Source organism: Schistocerca serialis, chromosome 6, assembly GCF_023864345.2.
Source record: "Schistocerca serialis cubense isolate TAMUIC-IGC-003099 chromosome 6, iqSchSeri2.2, whole genome shotgun sequence".
Lineage (NCBI taxonomy): Eukaryota > Metazoa > Arthropoda > Insecta > Orthoptera > Acrididae > Schistocerca > Schistocerca serialis.
Genome location: NC_064643.1, coordinates 92102823 through 92125057, shown reverse-complemented (window position 1 = coordinate 92125057; position 22235 = coordinate 92102823). Strand labels below are relative to the sequence as shown.

Here is a 22235-nt window from a genome sequence, read left to right as displayed (position 1 = left end):
ATTCTGCCCGCAATTCGATAAAATTATGAGTTTTTTGCGATGTTACTGAATCTGTGGCATCAAGGGACATTGGAAACTAACGTATGGCGCGGTATTCCGGCAGTGACATTATTTTAATCTTATTCTTTTTCTACAGTTTAGCCGGCCATTGTGGCCGCATGGTTCTAGGCGCTTCAGTCTGGAACCGCGTGACCGCTACAGTCGCAGGTTCGAATCCTGCCTGGGCATTGGTGTGTGTGATGTCCTTAGGTTAGTTAGGTTTAAGTAGTTCTAAGTTATAGGGGACTGATGACCTCCTATGTTAAGTCCCATACTGTTCAGAGCCATTTGAACCATTTTTTCTAAAGTTTATTCCAAACGAAGTATAAAGGAAACTAACGGAAAACGAACTGGCATAAAGTACTACAACATGTTATTTTTCTAGTTCTGGTTGTCACCTTTGCCTGTTATCAAAGCCCTATAATATTAACGGACAGTGAGAGTAGGCGCTACCTTTCAATAACAGAACTGTGTTTTGTGGACTCATGCTCCACGTTTGCCCGACGTATCCCTGCAGTGCCCTACAAAAGAGTACAGGTACTCCACCACATATCTCTTCAGAGACATGTTGTACTGAACGTCTTGATATGCTTCGGTAAATTAATTCACCCTCGGTTATTAGTTGGTACTTTCTTTTCTTCCATGACAGTTTTTTGTTAACTGTTAAACATAATTGTGCTGTGATTTCTTTTGCATTTTAGTCGGCTTCATAATGTTCGCCATTCTAAAGCTACTTAACATGGAGGCCCATAAATAAAATTACACTATTTTTGAACATCTTGTGAATATGCTGCTGGCCACTGAAACTGGAACACCACAGGAGATACCAAATAATGAATTTCTTTTACTATATATGTATACGCTACAGCGACAATACGTGACTAAATATGTAGGCGATGTGGTCTACAGAAGGGACGTAATTTAGTACAAAGTTCTGCCAAGTCTGACAACAACAACCAGTGAGGGCATCAAATGAAACCGAGCTTTGATCACCCATGTGCTTCATTCAGTCCTACTTCAACACAATTAAGGAGTTCATGAACCGCAGTGGCTGACGAGTGGTACATTGCCCATTTGTCAGTAACACATTATCAGATGCAGTCTTGCATCTTGTTGAAAGATAACGTCACAGAGACCTTCAATACAGGGCACATCTACCGTCCTTGACAGGTCAGTAATGTAACATCCGCTGTCAAAACTGTCAGCTACGTGAAGCAGTTGTGATCACGTTGTGGCCCCTGTGGAATCCTATACCATCGTCCGTATGACGACGACGGATCTGGGAACTTCCGTTGTCGTCGGACCCTCCACACGCGGATATGCGCATCGTGTTGCTGTACGCAGAGCTAGTCTTAATTTGTGAGGTGGCACCACCACAGTGTTGCTGAGCGCGCAGCTGTCGTCGGGCGTGTGTCTCTGCTGCCGCGTCAAGACCTCTCGACCGTTGGCAGGAGCGCCACCGCGCCCTCTACGCGGGCACAGAGGAACTACACAGCCGCCACCTGGGCACGCAGCTGCCGCCGCTGTGGCAGTCGCTGTCGGCCACGAGCCTCGTGCTGCTCAACACCCACTGGACCATCGGCGGCGCAGTGCCGCTGCTGCCCAACGTCGTAGAGGTCGGCGGACTCCACATCGAGCAGCCGCAGCCCCTGCCGCAGGTACCGTCACTGTACTTATTTCAAAAATTCATTTGCATATCAAGTTATTCGATACTGCGCTCCATCTTTTTAGGTCACGCTAATCTTAGTGTGACTAAGCAGGGATGGCTAGAGGACAAATGTAAGGATGTAGAGGGTTATCACACTAGCGGTAAGATAGATACTGCCTAAAGGAAAATTAAAGAGACCTTTGGAGAAAAGAGAACCACTTGTATGAATATCAAGAGCTCAGATGGAAACACAGTTCTAAGCAAAGAAGGGAAAGCAGAAAGGTGGAGGGAGTATATAGAGGGCCTATACAAGGGCAATCTACTTGAGGACAATATTATGGAAATGGAAGAGGATGTAGATGAAGATGAAATGGGAGATACGATACTGCGTGAAGAGTTTGACAGAGCACTGAAAGACCTCATTCGAAACAAGGCCCCGGGAGTAGACAACATTCCATTAGAACTACTGACGGCCTTGGGAGAGCCAGTCCTGACAAAACTCTACCATCTGATGAGCAAGATTTATTAGACAGGCGAAATACCCTCAGACTTCAAGAAGAATATAATAATTCCGATCCCAAAGAAAGCAGGTGCTGACAGATGTGAAAATTACCGAACAATCAGTTTAATAAGTCACGGATGCAAAATACTAACGCGTATTCTCTACAGACGAATGGAAAAACTGGTAGAAGCCGACCTCGGGGAAGATCAGTTTGGATTCCGTAGAAATACTGGAACACGTGAGGCAATACTGACCCTACGACTTATCTTAGAAGCTAGATTAAGGAAAGGCAAACCTACGTTTCTAGCATTTGTGGACTTAGAGAAAGCTTTTCACAATGTTGACTGGAATACTCTCTTTCAAATTCTGAAGGTGGCAGGGGTAAAATACAGGGAGCGAAAGGCTATTTACACCGGCCGCGGTGGTCTCGCGGTTCTAGGCGCGCAGTCCGGAACCGTGCGACTGCTACGGTCGCAGGTTCGAATCCTGCCTCAGGCATGGATGTGTGTGATGTCCTTAGGTTAGTTAGGTTTAAGTGGTTCTAAGTCCTAGGGGACTTATGACCACAGCAGTTGAGTCCCATAGTGCTCAGAGAGAGGTGAACCAATTGTGAGCTACTCCCCTTATTCTGTAATGGTCCAACTTCTGGAGCAATATTGTGAGATCATCACAATCAAATGCCTTTGTTAAATCAAAAAATACGCCAAACGTTCGAGACTTTTTGTTTAGCCCATCCAGTACCTCACAGAGAAAAGAGAATATAGCATTTTCAGTTGTCAAACGACTTCCAAAGCCGAACTGTACATTTGATAGCAAATCGTGTGATATAAAATGATCAATTAACCTTACATCGACAGCCTTTTTGATAACTTTTGCAAAAACTCATGGCATAGAAATTGGTCTAAAATTATCTACATTATCCCTTTCTCCCTTTTTATAAAGTGGCTTTACTACTTAGTACTTTAATCCCTCAGGAAACTGACCATTCCTAAAGGAAAAATTACAAATATGGCTAAATACAGGGCTAACATGTGCAGCACAGTACTTTAATATTCTGCTAGACACTCCATCATAACCATGAGAGTCCTTAGTCTTCAGTGATTTAATTATTGACTCGATTTCCCTTTTGTTTGTTTCACAGAGGAGTATTTCAGACGTCAATCTCGGAAAGGCGTTTGCTAAGAAATTTATATGATTTCCTCTAGAAACTAAATTTTTATTTAATTCACCAGCAATGCTCAGAAAATGATTGTTAAATACTGTTCATATATCTGATTTATCAGTAACAGAAATATTATTACTGCGAACTGGCTTTATATCGTCGACCTTCTGCTGCTGACCAGACACTTCCTTCACAACTGACCATATGGCTTTAATTGTGTCCTGTGAAGTAGCTATTCTATTTGCATACCACATACTTTTTGCCTTGCTAATAACATTTGCAAGCATCTTAGAATACTGTTTGTAATGGGCTACTGTAGCTTGATTGTGAATGCTTCTAACATTTTGATATAATTCCCGCTTTGTTTCTTTGACGCTTCTGCGGTGGAGGACAAGCCTACGACACCCAGAGTTGAAATCACGCGGTTTTCTTATGGGTGCTCGAGGAAAATATATCAGATACACCGCCGCTAAGAACTGACACGAAGAGGCCACAGAGGGCGGTATAAGAGGCATCAATGAAAGCACTCCTTCCCTTGGCACGTTGATTTCCATACATTTCGCGATTAAAAATTCAGCCACTGTTCCCACGCCCTGGACATTCTAACCCTACTCTAAGGACGTTGCGGGACTGGAACACCATCAACAGCGTTCTCACCCCTTTGGAGAGTACGGGATTCTTCGCTGTACGATACAGTCTGGAACGTCAGGAGGCACTTCTAAACAATTCGCTTAAATTCGAACGTGATCCGAAGCAATAAAGTGTTTTTATGCTTTTACATGCCTCCTTTTTCGGGCCCTTCTGCTGTGTGATCACGAAGGGGTTCGACAGTGTCATATGTGTGAATGAAATGGAAAAGTGTTCTTCTAAGAACACTCAGATCGGCAGCAGCTCCGGTGGGACCCATGCACTTTTCTTGAGCAGGTTAAGGACCCAGGCAACTTTCTTGAGCAAGTTAAAAATGTACCTGTCAGAAACTGCGGCAGCAATTCAGCCGCGAGGCTGCTGCAGCACCTGAGGGTTCGCCAACCCCTTTGACGCTGTTAGTTGAAGTTTGACTTCTTGAAGGGGGCTAGAGCAGCCGCACGGCTGAATTGGTGTTTGAAGCATTTCCAAGCCGGAGGCTGAAGTTGCAGATTGCCACGCTTTTGCATCATTACAGAGGAAGATTGTAGACGTCATTGAGTCAAATTTCAAAGTTATGCGTCGCAATGGCAGACAGTCACGGGGCTTCGAAAAGTGATCCTTTCATTTTGTTGCGCGGCTGGTATAAGCAACACAATTTACGTCACTACACCTAGCTGCCTACGTTCAGGTGCATGAAATGTTTTTTCGGTCCTGTTTTACTCTGCCCCTCCTGTACATCCACATTTTTCTCCTTACGATGTGTGATGGAGAACAGTTCTAGCACCGCTGTTTTCCCCCTTCCTGTTCAATCCACGAATGGCGCAATGGAAGAATCACTGGTGAGCACACTCCGTGCGAGGTCTAATTTATCTGATTTTCACACTGAGGTCATTTTGCAACACATTTGTGGAAGGAAGTAGTGTTACACAAGTCTTCTTGGAATATACGGTCCATAGATATTTTGTTGAGCATCTGTGTAACGATCCCGCGACCATACACACCGCTCTTCGTTGGATCTTCTTTGTCTCTTCTATTAATCCTACCTGGTACAAGTCTCAGACCGGTGAAAAATACTCAAGAATGAGAAGGATCAGTCGAATGAGTCTTAAATTTAAGATACTCTCACCTGATATGAGTTTTTCCCTCGAATTTGGTTTATTTGGTCATCCCACTTTAGGTCGTTCGGTGCGGTTATTAATAGGTATCTCATGGTAGTTTCTGCTTCCTCTGATTTGTCTCCAGGTATGTACGAACAGTAATGTATCTATTCGCCTATTTATGTACAATACACTGTTTTACGTTATCCTTCAACTGACAATCACTGCACGAATCATCGATCCTCTCCAGGTCCTTGCAGAATTCCGCTACAGTCTTCTGGCGTTGTAATCTTTCCACAGACAACAAGATCGTACGAATAGCCTGACGGAGCCTCCAACGTTGTCTAATACATCATTACTAAGAATAAATCGTAAATAGTAGCGGTCCTGTAACACTCCCAGGTCGTGTTCTCGATATTACCTTTACGTCTCTCGATTTTGTTCCCTTATAAACGACGTGTTAAGTTAAGAAGTCCAGAATCCAGTCACAAATTGTGTCTAATACTCGATAAGCTCGTATTTTTTTCAGTAAACGACTACGCGGAACTGTACCGAATAACTTCCGCAATGCGAGGAACACGCTATCAATCTGGGTGCCTTTATATACGGCACCCTAGTTCTCGCTTTGGAACAAAGTGAGCTGAGTATCGTAAGATCAATTTTTGAGGAATATATGTTGATTTTTATACACGAGATTTTCCTTATCTAAAAATTTCTTTCATCTTAATCCCATACGCTACATAGTTACACTCTCACCAACGTCTTCCTGGTATCCATGTCAGTATCTGATACATGTGATCAACGTTTCTTCGTGTGTACAAATCAACTTATGACACTATCCTTCGGATAGCCGTCCTGTGTAATCACACATCCGCAGTATCGGAAATCTTTCACTTTTTATCACTACCGTGTCGTCTCCAAACTTGGTGTTAAGCATGACGTTGCTTCCCATTCTGCCAGTGATGCAGTCACCATTCACTCACAAATTTTGCGTTAGCCACTGCAGCATCCTGAATCGTCGGTGGTTTTAGAAGTGAGTAAGATGAATGGAGGTTCGGACGGTGGAAGCAGGATAAAAATGATAACAAATTATGTAGTGTCTGCTCAGCATCCCATCAGCGTCATGTGTTAAAATCTGTTTTTGTCTACAATCGGTGTCCGAAGGTTAACGAACCTTTTAAGACTGCAGAAGGACAACTAGCTAGAAGAACAGTACCGTCCAATAGACGATCATAGCCAGCAGATTCACGAGAATCATACATGGGATTTTGTTTAACAATAAGATGAACACTTGCTTGAAATAGTTTAGGGGACCTATGTGAGGCAATGGTTCAAAAAATGGAATTTTTTTTGTGAAAATTTAAATGTTTGTCATTTGTTCATATACTCTTTAAAACATATTCCTGAAAAACTGATTTCAGGACTTTTATTTAAAACGTGTTTTCCTGTCATGCCCCGATATGATGTGACAGTACGATTGCTAGGCCTACATCCTGCTTGAACATTTTGCCATCGAATGTGAAATTGTTTCTTGTCCTGCAGAGTCGGGTGAGGGTCTTCTTCTGTATACTGTAGTTGTACTATGGAAATACTATTCCGTTATATTGATTTATATCTATGGATTCTTTGATGGGGTATGTGCTGTGTAGCTTTAATATATCTAGGGAAATAAACTTTGCACTTAGTGGAATCTGGAGTTTTTTGATGCCTTCTATTTGTTGGTAACGATTAATTGAAAAAAGAGTAATGAATTTTGTATTACTTTTCTAAAATTTAATGTACATTTCTCTTAACTTCGTAGCCTGGATATTTCATAGCAAAATCGTTCTGACGGGGGCATAGGATTTATGGATTTTTGGTTAGGCCTGTAGCTTTGGAGCTCTAGGATTCATTATTGTTATGTCCATGACGCTGTTCCCACTTAAAACTGTGTAAATATTGCCAAGCGTTAGGTGTTATAAAAATTAGGAATTATTTCTGGGGAGAACATGGTCTCAGGTCTTCGCCATTGTGACAACTGCAGAGTGCAAGATGCTGAAAGGTCTGTGACAGTAATGGCAAAAATACAAGTCAGTTAGCTAGATGTTGGAAAAGAAAGTTGGAGGACACACTGGAGGCAGATGAAAAAACGTATGCATCAGGCTGTTTTTAATCATGAACATGTATAAGCCCAAACTCAGCTCATTTTCTTTAAATGTGACTTCTCAGATGCAACATTTTCACTGGAAAAGTGGAGTCCTCTTCAAGATAATTCTACGAAATGATTAAAAACAGCACAATGTAACAGTATACAAAAGTGAAATGTTGACACATTACATTATTTTTGGTGTCTCTGCACTTCAGCAGCCGAATATCAAGAGCCATGGTTCCAAAAATTTCGTTATGGATTAAGATGATAACAACAAATGCAGTTTTGAAAATTGTGAGCATTTAGTCATGTTTTCGCAGAAAAAAATGTATTTTATTAATAACTCTAATGATACGTTCCCCATCAAGACGAATTGTTGTAGAGGTGATGGAAGAACCAAGCAAAAAGCTGAACTGAACTAACACGACCTGCTGTTTCTCGTTTTGCAAGTATATAAAATCAGCAAGACGTTAAGCGCAGAGTTTGTGCTATGCAAGAAATTACCATCTTTTGCACAGTACTGGTTCCTCGGCGACTTCTCCTTCTGTAGTCTTTTCGATTCTTTAACCTTCAGACATCGACTGTGCACTTAAGCACGGATTTACGGAGACGTAACACTGCAGAGTGATACAACAGACACTGCTCCGTATCATAAAATAATTTTTATTCTATTTTAACCTCTGGAACCGACTTACATCCTTTCCCAGTGACTCCGTCTACCTTTTATTCTATAACAACGCAAGCAGAAAATCACACTTCAAGGACACGTATCAGTCACGCATACGAGTCTGAACACAAATGACACATATACGTAGGACGTTCTTGTTGTGACTTGGCAAGACAGCCAAGCCACTATGAGATAGCCGAAAGGCACGCGTTTAAGGTCACGCAGGCTGGCGTGAGGTCTGGAACAGTTAAAGGAGTTTCTAGTAAAAAAAGTACGTAGCTTCTGCAATACTTAACTTTAATCCATAACTGGTAAACATCGGTCTGACGGTACATGCATCACAAGATAAATAGCAATTGATAATGGCGCCTTGCTAGGTCGTAGCAAATGACGTAGCTGAAGGCTATGCTAACTATCGTCTTGGCAAATGAGTGTAATTTGTCAGTGAACCATCGCTAACAAAGTCGGCTGTACAACTGGGGCAAGTGCTAGGAAGTCTCTCTAGACCTGCCGTGTGGCGGCGCTCGGTCTGCAATCACTGACAGTGGCGACACGCGGGTCCGACGTATACTAACGGACCGCGGCCGATTTAAAGGCTACCACCTAGCAAGTGTGGTGTCTGGCGGTGACACCACAGTTCTAAAATATGTTGGTCGACCATATAAGATGACTTTTAAGAGACAGGGTTTACTCTTTTTTTCTAAGTGCTCGACTTACATACAAATAAATTCTTCATTTGTGTGGCCATATTGTTCATAATTAATTTATAATTACTGAAGGCATTTCAGTACTGTATGCAGATCGTAATGGAACACTGCCTTTCAAAGTCTGAAGGTGGCAGGGGTGAAATATAGAGAGCGAAAGGCTATTTAAACTTTGTACAGAAACCAGACCGCAGTTATAAGAGTCGAAGGACGTGAAAGAGAAGCAGTGGTTGATAAGGGTGTGAGACAGTGTTGCAGCCTATATTCTGCCAGAGACAGCAAATAAGTTCGAAGAGCAACTGAACGGAATGGACAGTGTCTTGAAAGGAGTATATAAAATGAACATCCATAAAAGCAAAACGAGGATAATGGAATATACTCGAATTAACTCAGGTGATGCTAAGGATATTAGGTTAGGAAATGAGGCACTTAGGGCGGCGAGCACCCAAACTAGTATAAATTACTCTTTTAGTAACTCCTACATCTTTAGTCTGAACTACTTTAGTAAATTACTTCTGTGGTAATATACTCTTTTAATAATTGTCGAAGAGCTCAATTTCTATCTACTTCTTTAGTTGTAACTAAAATAGTAAAGCCTTTTCTACTCAAGATGTAAGCCATTTCTGCACACTGCTGACACGTGCATTACGTTCCCTCTCGGAAAATATTGATTGTTGGCAGACATTATTCCATCACCTTTTGCGTAATTTATGTTGATCGCTATAATGTTAGAAGCTAGAAAGTATTATTAAATTGAATTATTGAAATTGGAAAATCTAAATGCTGTTGTACTAATTAATGATAAGATTTGTGTATTATGAAACAGAAACGTGATATTAATGGATGAGATACGAGCTAGCAGCAACATGGAGTTAGCCAAGAAATGTTCAAAAACATACCAGAAAATGAAAAAGAGCGGTTTGCTGAAATAATGAAAAAGTACATAACTACCATTGAATACAAAAAGCACGGTGTCAACATGCTAAAAAAGAAAAAGGATGCTTTAGAAAAATACACGTTGAATACAACGCAGAACCTCTTACACAAAAATCACAAGAGCAGCTTAAAGTAATGTGGAAGGACATGAAAGTGAAAGCAAAGCAAATGAAAGCTAAATGTAATCGAGAACAATTTCAAACTGGCGGCGGAGCAGGTGAGACGAAGATCGACGATATAAACCAAATGGTAGTTGATATGATCCCATAAGTTTCGAGGGGATAGCTGGAGTTACCGACAATGATACGTCCGAAGATAATGTGATACTTTCAAGCAACTTCGATTATAACTGCTCTGAATGTAGCAATGAAACTGCTGAAGGTGGAACCTTATCCAATAGTTATGAACCTCGGCGTGCATTCCTGGTGGGAGCTTATCAGAAGATGCGCCTAGCAAAAGTGGAAGCAATCATGCGGATGTAGTGAAGAACCGAGAGTTGTTGAAAAAAGCAAAAATGGTATTAATAGATAGACAAAGAGAAATAACAGAAGAAGGGCATAACCTTAAAACGTAAATTATGAGTGAGTCCAAGAACGTAACGGAGCAAACTTCAGGTTCCAGTTCTTCACCCAGTGTATTCGAGAAATTAGGGTTTTCATATGTGTAACACATTGTATACATATTGTATTCGTGTTTATCATTTCAGCATCGGTACTGACTTTTGTTAATACCACATTCTAATATTTATCTGAATATACAATATGTGGTGTCACCGCCAGACACCACACTTGCTAGGTGGTAGCCTTTAAATCGGCCGCGGTCCGGTAGTATACGTCGGACCCGCGTGTCGCCACTATCAGTGATTGCAGACCGAGCGCCGCCACACGGCAGGTCTAGAGAGACTTCCTAGCACTCGCCCCAGTTGTACAGCCGACTTTGCTAGAGATGGTTCACTGACAAATTACGCTCTCATTTGCCGAGACGATAGTTAGCATAGCCTTCAGCTACGTCATTTGCTACAACCTAGCAAGGCGCCATTATCATTTGCTATTGATATTGTAAAGAATGTATAGACAAGAGCTACGTTCAACATTAATGGATTAAAGTTTTCCACCAAGTACCACCTTTTTTCTGAAGTCTAACTTCCTTGTCCTGTTCCAGACCTCACGCCAGCCTGCGTGAGCTTAAACGCGTGCCTTTCGGCTTCCTCCAAACTCCGTTGGTTGGCTCCTGCCAATCCACAACACAATATTATAAAAGAAGTCTCTTTTTAGAAATATTCGAAACATGGTATGACTTTGTATACTCAATTAAGAAATAAAACGAGAATGTTAATACCCAAACAAAAAAATAAGAAAGAACAAAAGAACATAACTATAACACAGAAATAAAATGAGTCACTTTTCACTGCAGTAGTGACAATCCAGTGGCTTATTTATTCATGTGGAATTCATGAGGAATTGGCGACCCCCCTACCACATTATCCTTATTAGTAAGAGAAATGGCTTTTCATTTAATTTAAAAACTATTTTGTTCTTGTCCTCAGACACTGTAGCCATAGCTTCTAGGTCATTTTCCAGACGTATCTGAAGTTGTATGAATTGCTCTATCCTCCTCGAAATTTTGCCTCCACCAACATGTGCTGGATCAGCTATTACAATCGGTCGACATCATCCATGGTGTCATTACTCTTCATTGAGATGTCAGAATCAGAATCAATCTCCTCTGTTTCCTTTCTTTTTTGTTATAGCCATACGTTTCTGGCTATCCTGCCTTTTGGCCTACTTCTTCTTTCTTTGCTGCTCCAGCAATGAGTTTACTACTGGACAGGGGTTGCCCTGCAGTTGTGTTGTTGTCTTACAGAGACTGGCAACCCGCAGTACTCCGCTGTGTGGCAGGTGGCTTGGCCGCAGGCGACGGTGTGTCACTTTTAGGAATGGAGCGCATCACATTTGAGGATTATATTGACAGCACAATGTTTATCTCCGACAACAACTGTCTCAGCAGCTAGAACACAACTTCCTGTGTACATAACATAAATTTCGTACGTGTAGTAAATATTTTGCTAAATGTGGCAAATGTTCTAGTACTGTGCGCACATTTATTTTCAGTTTGTAGGTGCTGTTTGTCTTAATTATTTTATACCTCCGAAGAAAGTTTCTAATGGAAAAACAATTTGTGGCTAACTGTTCCAAATAATGGCAGCATAACTGATAGCTGAAACATAGGTAATATGTAAGGTTTTCTCATAAAAAGACTGGACGTAATTAATTTTTGGAAAGTTTTGACTGCATTTGTTTTAGGACACCTTACATTACATGTTACTGTTTACAGCGAGGAAATAATGCAAGTCCCTTGAATTGAGCGATAGTATAATAAACTTACAAACGATTTTGTGCGACGTACATTTAATACATGATGGCAATTTCACAGCGTCTTTGTTGCCGTGAAAAAATTATTTATACCATACATTCTGCGCTATACTTAACAGCTACAGAATGTTTAACTTCCGCGCACCATAATTTTCGACACGTGTTAACATTACATTTGTCTCGTGTGCATGTATTAAACGTGCAATTGCATGTAATAGAGAATGAAACAGTTCTGTATTTTATGTACAACGAGGCGTCCATACTGCCAGGCTGGCTATTTATTTGATAGCTGCTCGGTGTTGTCGTGTAGAAAGCTCCGTCTTGTGTAGAGAAGGCTATGGAAGAACTCACTACCATAAACTCCATAATGGTTTGCAGAGTATAAATATAGATGTAGATTAGGCACTCTGCTTTCGAGTCAGGTTATTGACAGAGCCTACAAAGTGCTTACGGTTGTGATTTAAGTATCCCGAAATCAACTGTATAATAAATACTGAAAGAAAAAAGCTGTACGGGGGAGAGAACGGAATGAACAGTAGTATTAAACTGCTCCCTTGCAGTATTGTCACGAAATCTGCGAGACAACAGCGTGTGTAGAAGCATTGGACTAGCCATGTTTTGGATATGGTACATAATATGTACCTAACAGTATCAATATAGAGTATAACGCTAAGAGCTACTCCCCATCGCACGAAACATTTTATTTCAGCATTCATATGTTCCGCGAACAGCAAAATGCACATGCTACGGTGGCATTCGTGCGTTAGAGGGAAACATACCGTCGCTGATCTAGCCGCGGCAGTCTTTACGTATATCCGGCAATCCTCCCCGGCAGATAAGATTGCTGATGCACAACTATGCTGTGGCGCTTGGCTCCGAGGTACGTCGTTGGAATCCTGGTGATGTAAGAGATATTCATCACTAGAATTTGTCCGGCGAGTGGAGGTGACATCTTGGTGTAAAGTTCCTGATCACCAGACTTTGCACCAACACACTGTATTGAGTTCCAAAATTCTCCTTAGTGTCTCAGTGACTGAAGACATGTGACACATTTTATAGCGATCCGACCATCGGACGTTAAGCTCGGAGACCGCCTCTGTACTATTCGAGAGGAACAGGCTGAGACTAAGTAAGGAGAAGATAAAATACGCCGCGATCCAGTGAAGAACTACTCGTCTGCTTGTCTACTGTTTCTATAATTTTGACCCAACATCTTTGACACATTCTGCATGTACCGGACAGGGCCTTTTACTTCGCTCCACACGTCGTCTTCTCGTAAGGTAAAGGAAGGAGTCTAGACACGGGATCTGAAATCGTTAGCTGTGTGGCCGCAGTGTGGGGTGTGTATGGACAGCCGTTGTCTAGAATGAGATTTTCACTCTGCAGCAGAGTGTGCGCTAATATGAAACTTCGTGGGAAATTAAAACTGTGTGCCGGACCGAGATTCGAACTCGGGATCTTAGCATTTCGCGGGCAAGTGCTCTACCAACTGAGCTACCCAAGCACGACTCAAGCCCCGTACTCACAGCTTTACTTCTGCCAGTAACTCGTCTCCTACCTTCCAAACTTTACAGAAGCTCTCCTGTGAACCTTGCAGAACTAGCACTCCTGTAAGAAAGGATATTGCGGAGACATGGCTTAGCCACAGCCTGGGGGATGTTTCCAGAATGAGATTTTCACTCTGCAGCCACGAGTACGGGGCGTGAATCGTGCTTGGGTAACTCAGTTGGTAGAGCACTTACCCACGAAAGGCAAAGGTCCCGAGTTCTACTCTCGGCCCGGCACACAATCTACCAGGAAGTTTCATATGAGCCGTTGTCTGTTCGCAGGACATGGAGCAGTTCCTGTCTGGGTCTAGAGAGGGCGCGGTGTACGTGTCGTTCGGCAGCCTGATCCCGTTCCACACGCTGCCGCTGGAGAAGATGCGCGCCGTCCTGGAGGCGCTGTCCAGCCTCGAGCAGGGCGTCCTGCTGCGCTGCGACGTCTCCCAGCTGCCGGCCGGCGTGCGGCTGCCTGGCAACGTGTGGGCCAGCAAGTGGCTGCCGCAGGTCGACATACTGGGTCAGTCGCTCACTACGCGCTCTGCTGGTTACGATAATTTCGTAAACGATTCAGTTGCAGTTGAGAAAAAACATTATGTAATACTGGCGCGGCATCAGCCCTCTCTGGAAATGTGCTCGTTGGGTTGCCTATTTGCAGGCACGGACTAATTCGATGCAGTATCAGGTAGCAGATGAGTTTTGTATAATCTGACATGGCCATTCCCTAGAAAAACACTCTAGGTACACCATGGTGTGTCTTGCAAATCATAAACTGGAGAAATGCTCTATGCACTAACATGTTTCACTGTTTCACTGTCTACGTGACAAAATTAGAGAATCACTTTTTCGAAGGGCCATAATTGTCTCCCATGCAGATGAAAAAGTTCGATATTAGGCCTAATGTGCTTACAAATCTCCTGAGTAAAGCAAAAGCGTGACGCCCTGCCACGTCACGCTCGGCGACGCTTCAGACAGCCCAATAATAAGGCCGCAGCTCAGACGTTCCTGTGAGTTGCAAGGTGGGTTAGTGTTGTCGCATTGGCACCACGTTTCACCACAATTCTGCCCGACGCCACTGCGGGCGCGTCATACTGTGGGAAGGTGGTCACATCACCCTCTTACCCATATTTTATCGCTTCTTTTGACGCCTCTGCGGTCGAGAGCAGAATCGCGACACCCAGGAACGAAATCACGCGGTTCTGATGGGCGCCTGTGGGAAACATTTCAGTCACACCTTCGCTCAGAAGAGACATGGAGTCGCCTCGCGGAGGGGGCGGGGGGTTTAAAGGGCGACCTTTTCCCCTGTGGCATTGATTCCCACACATTTTACTGTAGAAATCGACACTTCGCAGTCCGCTGAACAACAGGAGGCGTCATAAAACGGGGTGAAAAGTAGGGAAGAGGGGATACGACATGATTAACCCACTGTGCAGCTTACACTAACTTCTGAGGTGTGGCCTTCGCTTCGGATGTTTCGAAGCACCGCCGAACCCGAGGGTAACATTGCAAAACGCCGCGCTTTTGCACCATTACAGAGGAAAGTTGTAGACATCTTTACGCCTAATTCTGAATCTATGTGTCAGAACTGGACACAATTACGGGTTTCGAAAAAGTGATCCTTTATTTTTGTTGCAGAGTCTAGCTACAGATGATCGTGCGTGATATGTGATGAGATGGGATATTTTGTTGTCTTTTCCCCCTTCTTTATTAATTAATGTACTTTTCCTCCTACTTATCTTATACTCTCAATTTTTCTTATTTATTTTCCGCATTACCATATATCAAGCAAATGCCTCATAAATTAGCTACATATTTCGTAAAACTGGATTAAAATGGGTTTTCGGACTGAAAACACAGTTGACTCCAATATAGGGTACAAATATGAGCCAGTACCCCACTACCAACTGTTATGACATTCGTGTTACACTGAACAAAAAGGTAGAAAAATATGTATACGGTGCAAAGAACATTGTAACACTAACAAAAGTAATCCGTCTACCCTCGCTACACGTTTAAGGGATGAGAAGCATGAAGTGGAAAATTGTTTTAGTGTTGTACATAAGTGGACCTCACAAAAGACCTTGTAATTTATTGGCATTCCACTAAAAACAACAAAGTCCTACTTGAACGAATCGATCTGAAAAACTACAAAATAAATCGAAAATCTGTAGTACATGTTGTATAGGTACAGATAATCGTTAGGTTGCTTTCAACTACGTCTACGGCATTTATAGGTTAACGATGTTTTACGCTAACAGCTGTTCATGATTTTTTGCCGCTAAATCCTTTGTATAACTTGGATGGTTATCTACAAATAATACTACATCCACCTAGCTCTGCATTGCAAAACACCATTCGCCAGTATTACATTTTTCACACTGTCCCTTTTTCGTAAATATGTAACGCTTGTTGCTATCTCAAGCTGTAAATATCGCTTCCATTTTTAGTATAATACTATTCGGCATTGTCTTGGATAAAAAGAAAGGCGTGACACTGATCGATTCAGAGGATCAGAGATGGCGGGGGCAGACATAATCCTGGCGTTTGCTGACGATGTTGTGATTCTTGGTGACATCGTGGAGGAAGTAGGTGTTAATACTTCACGATTGCTCCACAAAGCGAAGATATCTGTACTGGTGGTGAAAGATCAAATATCTCCTCTTACCATGCCGTCAAGCTCTCCTTCCTTCCACTGTTGCTGACAAGCATACCATTAAGCGATTTCAAGAACTCGAGTACCCGGGATCCATACTGACTAATAAAAGTGAAGTAACGACAAAGATCATCAACTAATAATAAACGCTAATAGCATGTTCTTTCACAGTACATAAAGATTCAGGTGTACATGGCAGTAAAAAATGTTTAACTGTGTGTTAATACCTAAGTGACCAAACTGCTGAGATCACTTAAACACTACTTAATCAAACTTATGCTAAGAACAACGCATACACCCATGCCCGAGGGAAGAACATGACAGTTGTACAGACGGTTTTTTATATGGTTATACACTGGCCGAATACTAGAGTACAAATGGCTACAGTGGTTTGGCCACATCCTTCGAGCTCACAGATTCCTCCCATACCGAGTCCTCCATTCTCAGCCTCCTGGAAACGCCCAAGATGACGTCCAAGGACGCTATGGAAGAACCGAGTGTTGACAGTCCTTAAGCAAGTGGAGACGACAGTCTTGGAAGAGGAAGCCAGAGACGGGCAGTGTAGACATCCCCTCTGTTGTGACTCATTAACCAATATTTTTATTGAACTTTTTGTAATTTGTTTTATAATTTCTTACGTCGCGACGTTTTCGTTTATTCATGCAGTGTTGTGATTATTTCTTTTGATTTTCTGTTACAGGCCTTAAAGGTCGGCTAATGAAATAAATGATGATGATGATGATTCATACAGATTGTACAACAGAAGGTGGGAAGTGGTCTCTGATCCAAACCCGTCACACATTAAAAAAAAAAAAATATGAACAGTACCTTATGGTGTTACGTAATATCATTTCTAAGGTATGTCGTAACAGTTGAACATTATGAACAAAAAATGTTGTACATCAGGGTAGTACGATTTAACACCGTCAGCTCTCTTACCCAGCCAACAGTATTCCATCCGAAAACAAGTTGAGGTATCTTCAAGACACACGAAATAACACAGGTCCTTTCCGGAATCTTGCTGTCCGACTGCACAGTGATACAGGAGCAAAGTATTTCGGCAAAACGTCCATGGCATGTACTGGGCGGCGTTACCCTATGTCAGAGGCATACAGAATAGCAATACACGGCGTGATGCACTCAGCTGACATCACACGATACACACCAGCTTACCACAGCGTGTTTCAGGCCATTCAGCGCGACATGCGACAACGTTATCCATCATAGTGTGTGTCGAATGACCAGTAGGAGCGGCAGTGCGTGGTGTTGGTTTCAGGCTGCAACATTCATCTCACAAGGAGACCACCTGACTATCGGGATTTTGTAGTTTTTTTATATTTTTGGTACGTGAAGTTCGAAACTGAGGTATCACCCACCCAAAAGAGTACGATGGAGCTCTCAAAATTTCCCGAACAAATCGACTTTAAATATTTCCGAGGAACTTTAATTCGCTAACTTTAGGCAATTTTTCGCGACGGGCTGTGTGGCTCGTACGGCGTAGTCAATGAATCGTTGATTCGAATCTCGCTATGGTATTTTTACTTTCAGTTCGAACGTATGCATCACTTAAATACAAAATTCATTGAATATAAGTAGGTAACACATATCTAATCATCATTTCTTATGAAAAATGCATGTCTTCTTGTTTATAGTTATATCACACATGAAGTGCAAATATAAATTCTTAATTACCGGTAGTTTATAAAAGATTGTTAACAGAGCTCATTTAAATCGAAAATAATTACAAATTTATTAACGATTTTCTATAAAATATGGATAATTAAGACATAATATTTGCAATAAAAACTGCAGTTTGTAAGTGATATGTAATCAGGAACAAGAACACATGCATTATTTCATAAAAATAATTATATTGGTAGTCAAAATATCCACGGGTGTGCTGCCGGTCTACAGTGTCCAACGGGCACAATATTTCGGCGATCATACATGTCGCCATCATCAAGAATCACAATTATATTGGTGTTAATTGGTATGTATTTACCACATTTTACATTTAAATGATGTTGTTATTCGAACTGAACAGAAAAAATGAATCGAAAAATAAGACTTTAAAGAGATTCGAAGAAGAGATCCGTTGATAATCCAATTACGACTCTCTCGTCCCCCTGTCAGTATCCTCCACAGCTGTCAAGTAGTGCTACCGGCGCCAGTCATGTCGTGACTCAACTGCTGCTGTCTTCCGGCGAACAGGCCATGCATAGTGTACACTAACCATATTCACTCTCCTTTCAGCGTTCGTTGAAGCTAGAATAGCGCTTAACAAATGCACAAATCACTCTGAGAAGTACGGTCCACGTTCCACACTGACTACTACAGAAACATGAGGAGGTACCGTACAGCCATGCTATGTGCATGTTGTCCGATCACACTATATTCGACCATGGAATTTTACGCAATCTTTTGTTTTTGAATCACGAACTCTCAATTTATGGGCACATACGAGAGTCATTCAATAATTAAAGAAACAATCTGGTCTGGAGCAAAAGGAGCTTATTTTTACAAAACAATACTTTTTCTGCTTTTCAACATAACTCCCTTGAACATTTATGCACTTGTTCCAGCGGGCTACAAGCTTATTTATTCCGACTGCAAGGAACTCTTTATGTTGATGTTCGAACCAATTTCCCACAAAGTTTTTCACGTCCTTGGTGACCTGGAACCTCTGTCCACGTAATGCTTCCTACAATGCACCAGAAAAATTGAAATCACTAGGTCCTAAATGAGAACTGTAAGGGGGATGAGACAGTACGTCCCAGCCCATTTTGTCAGTGATTCCAGGGGTTACTTGAGCGATATGACGACGTGCGTTGTCTTGCTGGAGAATCATACATCTCCTCTGAGATCCACTACGTCTCCCTCTCATGGCTGGCTTCACCTTGTTTAAAAGCAAATTCGACAAGTATTGGCTGTTCACTGTACGCTGCTTTTCGAGATAATCACAAAAAACTGGACTTTCAGCATCCCAAAACACCGTCAACATCAATATGACTTTTCCTACTGATGCTTGTGTTTTGAATTTTTTCTTGGGAGGTGGATGGTGTGCTCCCACTTCATGCTTTGTCTTTTTGATTCTGACTCATAACAGTGATCCCAAGTTTAATCAAAAGTTAAAATTTTGTTGAGAAAGTGCTCGCCTTCTCTTTCATGACGTTCCTTTAGCTCAGTGCAAACACTCAACCTTGTTTCCTTACGTAGCCGCGTCAATTCCTTTGGGACCCATCTTACACATGTTTTACGGTACTTCAGCTTGTTACGGGTAATGTTATGAACTGTAGCACTACTAATGTGAACCTTATCAACTATCATTTCCACAGTCACACCGCGGTCAGCTAGAATAATGTCATCAATTCAGTTTTCAAGTGATGGCTTTGAAACTGGTCGGCCAGAACGGTGTTCGTCAGTCACTGAGTCGAGACCATTTCTGAGCTGCTCTACCAACTTGTAAAAATTTGCGCACTTCATAGAACCTTCACCATAAACGTTAGACATTCTACAGTATATATTCACTGGTTTCTCCCTTTCAGCAAGTAAAAAACGAATAGCGAATAACTGAACGTTGTTCATCTAATGAGGACGTTTCAAGCGGACTCGCCATCTTGAAATGTATTTTTGAAGTTATAAACAAAACAATTTTGATACCTCAGCTGATCAGGGCTCGTCCCAGTGATGCCAACTTAAAGCCATAAAGGTTCCAAAATTGCCCTACTAACAGTTTTTTCCTAGACCAATTTGTCTCTTTAATTATTGAATGACCGTCGTACACTGATGATATAAAACATTATGACCACTGTGCACTGCGAGATTGTATGCAACCTGGTGCCGCAGCAGAAAAAACATATCAAATGAGCAGAGACGAACGGAAATTCATTCAGCGACGATAGAACCCGACAATGGGGATATCCGCTGCTATAAGTCACCGTGAGAAAGGACACATTGCCAAGGGCATGGGAACGGGTGTCTCGGAGACGACGAAGCTGGTCTGCCGTTCGCTTGCTACTGTCGTGAGCATCTGTGACAAGTGGATGAAGGACACCGAAACCACGAGTAGGCGACAACATGCTGGACGTTTGCGGCTCATCACAGGAAGCGGAAATAAGAAACTTGCCGTTCACTGAGATGGTGATATGTGGCACATCTGACAACACAGTGCAGGTCCACAGTCGACCACGGAGTTCCCTACGTGTTCCAATGAACACCCAACGCCATCGTCAATTACTGTTGAAGTGCAGACGAGATTTTCCGAGATTGAAATGTGGATCAGTGAAAAGGTGTCGCCCAGTCGGATGAAACAGGTTTCTTTCACACCATGTCTGTGCTCTTCTCTGGATACGCCGTAATTCAGACGAACGGCCTCACAAAACACTCACCGTGGCACATCCGCAGGCCTGTGGGGGACATTCACCTGGGTCTCTATGCCCTTTTTGATAGTATTCGACAACACTATGACAGCTATAGTTTACTTGAACAATATTGTGGACCACCTACGCTCCTTCATTCTCGATGTCACCCCCCCCCCCCTCCCCACCTATGGCGATGGCATATTCCACCAAGATAACTCTCCACGTCCCAAGGCCAGAACTGTGCTACAGCAGTTCCAGTAGTGTTATAGTGAACATTTTGGCGCCACATTATCTTGACATGATCTCAAAGGCTTTTGGCTGCCAGCTCGACGCCGACAAACCATCGACTCGTGACTTTCGCCAAGTTGCGAGACGTCTTCGTAAGCATCTAGCGTCATATACCTACCGAAACCTACGAGAAACTTGGCGAATCCGTGTGTTGCAGATTCACTGCTGTACTGCATTCCAAATGTGGCCCAACTCGCAGTGGAGCAGGTGGTCATAACGTTTTGATTCGTCAGTGTCCGTGTGTGTGATGCTGCTGGTAGACAGAGCTGCCTGCTGGTGATGCGTCTAACTGAGAAAACTGGTTGTCTAACGCACAGCGCACCGCAGCGTGCGCGCCTTCGTCACGCACGGCGGTATGCACAGCGTGCTGGAGGCCGCCCACCACGGGGTGCCGCTGCTGGGCGTCCCGCTCTTCGCCGACCAGAGGCTCACCATGAGCCGCATGCAGACTCTGGGGGTCGCCATCCAGCAGGACTACCTCCACATGACGGCGCAGTCGCTCAGGGTGGCGCTGCGCTCCCTCGTCAACGGCACCAGGTGAGGCGCAGTCAACGTCTGCCGACTCCTCTCTGCATGTCTCAGTGTGTGACATTTAATGTACGAGTACCACTTACAACAATCAAGAAAGCTAAATATGCCAGGTATACCTACCAACAATTAAACTGCTGACCCCAGACAAAAACCTCGAAATCGCCGGAAATCTGGGTCAAATCGTATTATTTTCCCGGACACACACATTCTGTAGACACGTTATTACCCTGAACTCCAAAACAGTTTCCAAAACTTACTTTAAGCAACACCAAATTTTAGCAGTTTGTTGGTGGAGCACCCCAACTCTCCTTTTGTGAATCGATATTCCATTCCCCCAACTCCCCCCCCCCCCTCCCACCCCCATTAGCTCCGGCCCTTGACCGACTTCTAGACTCGCCCCTGTTCTTATCTGCACAAAGCTAGTCCGAAAGATGACTCTCTGGAGGATTAGAGGGTGAAAATAGCCAGTTCTGTGCCAGACACGGTGGAGATCATTCTTATAGTGAAGATATGAGCATTCAGTTTCCAAACAAGACAGCGATATTTACAAGAAAGGTTTTCAACACCCCTCAATCCTATGAATTTAAAATTGTCGATCCACTGACTGTTTGTTCACTTACGGACGTTACAACTTTGGAAGTTCTGCATCAGAATCTGATCGCATTGCTTTTTGTTGCAGTTAAGCGTTGATCTGTTCTCTGAAAGTTATGCTCTGTCGCTACTCATTATCCTACTGTATAGATCATGTACAGAACATTAAACATTTTTTTAGAAAACATTTGTTACGTATTTCATGAGACGCACGACACACACTTGTCTACACGTCCTTAATGTCACCGTCGGTTTCGGTCACAAACAGTCATCACTGTATCTTTATACAGTAAAAGAATATGAAACAATCAGAAATGTATAGGGCACAGTCCATTGTAGATGTGGCATAGCACAATGCTTACAAAAATTCACCTATTATTTACACATT

General features: G+C 42.7%; 1 protein-coding gene across 1 annotated transcript in view; it reads left to right on the top strand.

Moving 5' to 3' along the window:
• LOC126484202 (UDP-glucosyltransferase 2-like) overlaps positions 1-22235 on the top strand; it is a 60183-nt gene that overhangs the window by 25770 nt on the left and 12178 nt on the right. Inside the window, exons 4-6 of the mRNA XM_050107614.1 lie at positions 1491-1697; positions 13712-13943; positions 21043-21262. Coding sequence (XP_049963571.1) covers positions 1491-1697; positions 13712-13943; positions 21043-21262 — 659 coding nt within the window. The remainder of the gene's footprint in view (positions 1-1490; positions 1698-13711; positions 13944-21042; positions 21263-22235) is intronic.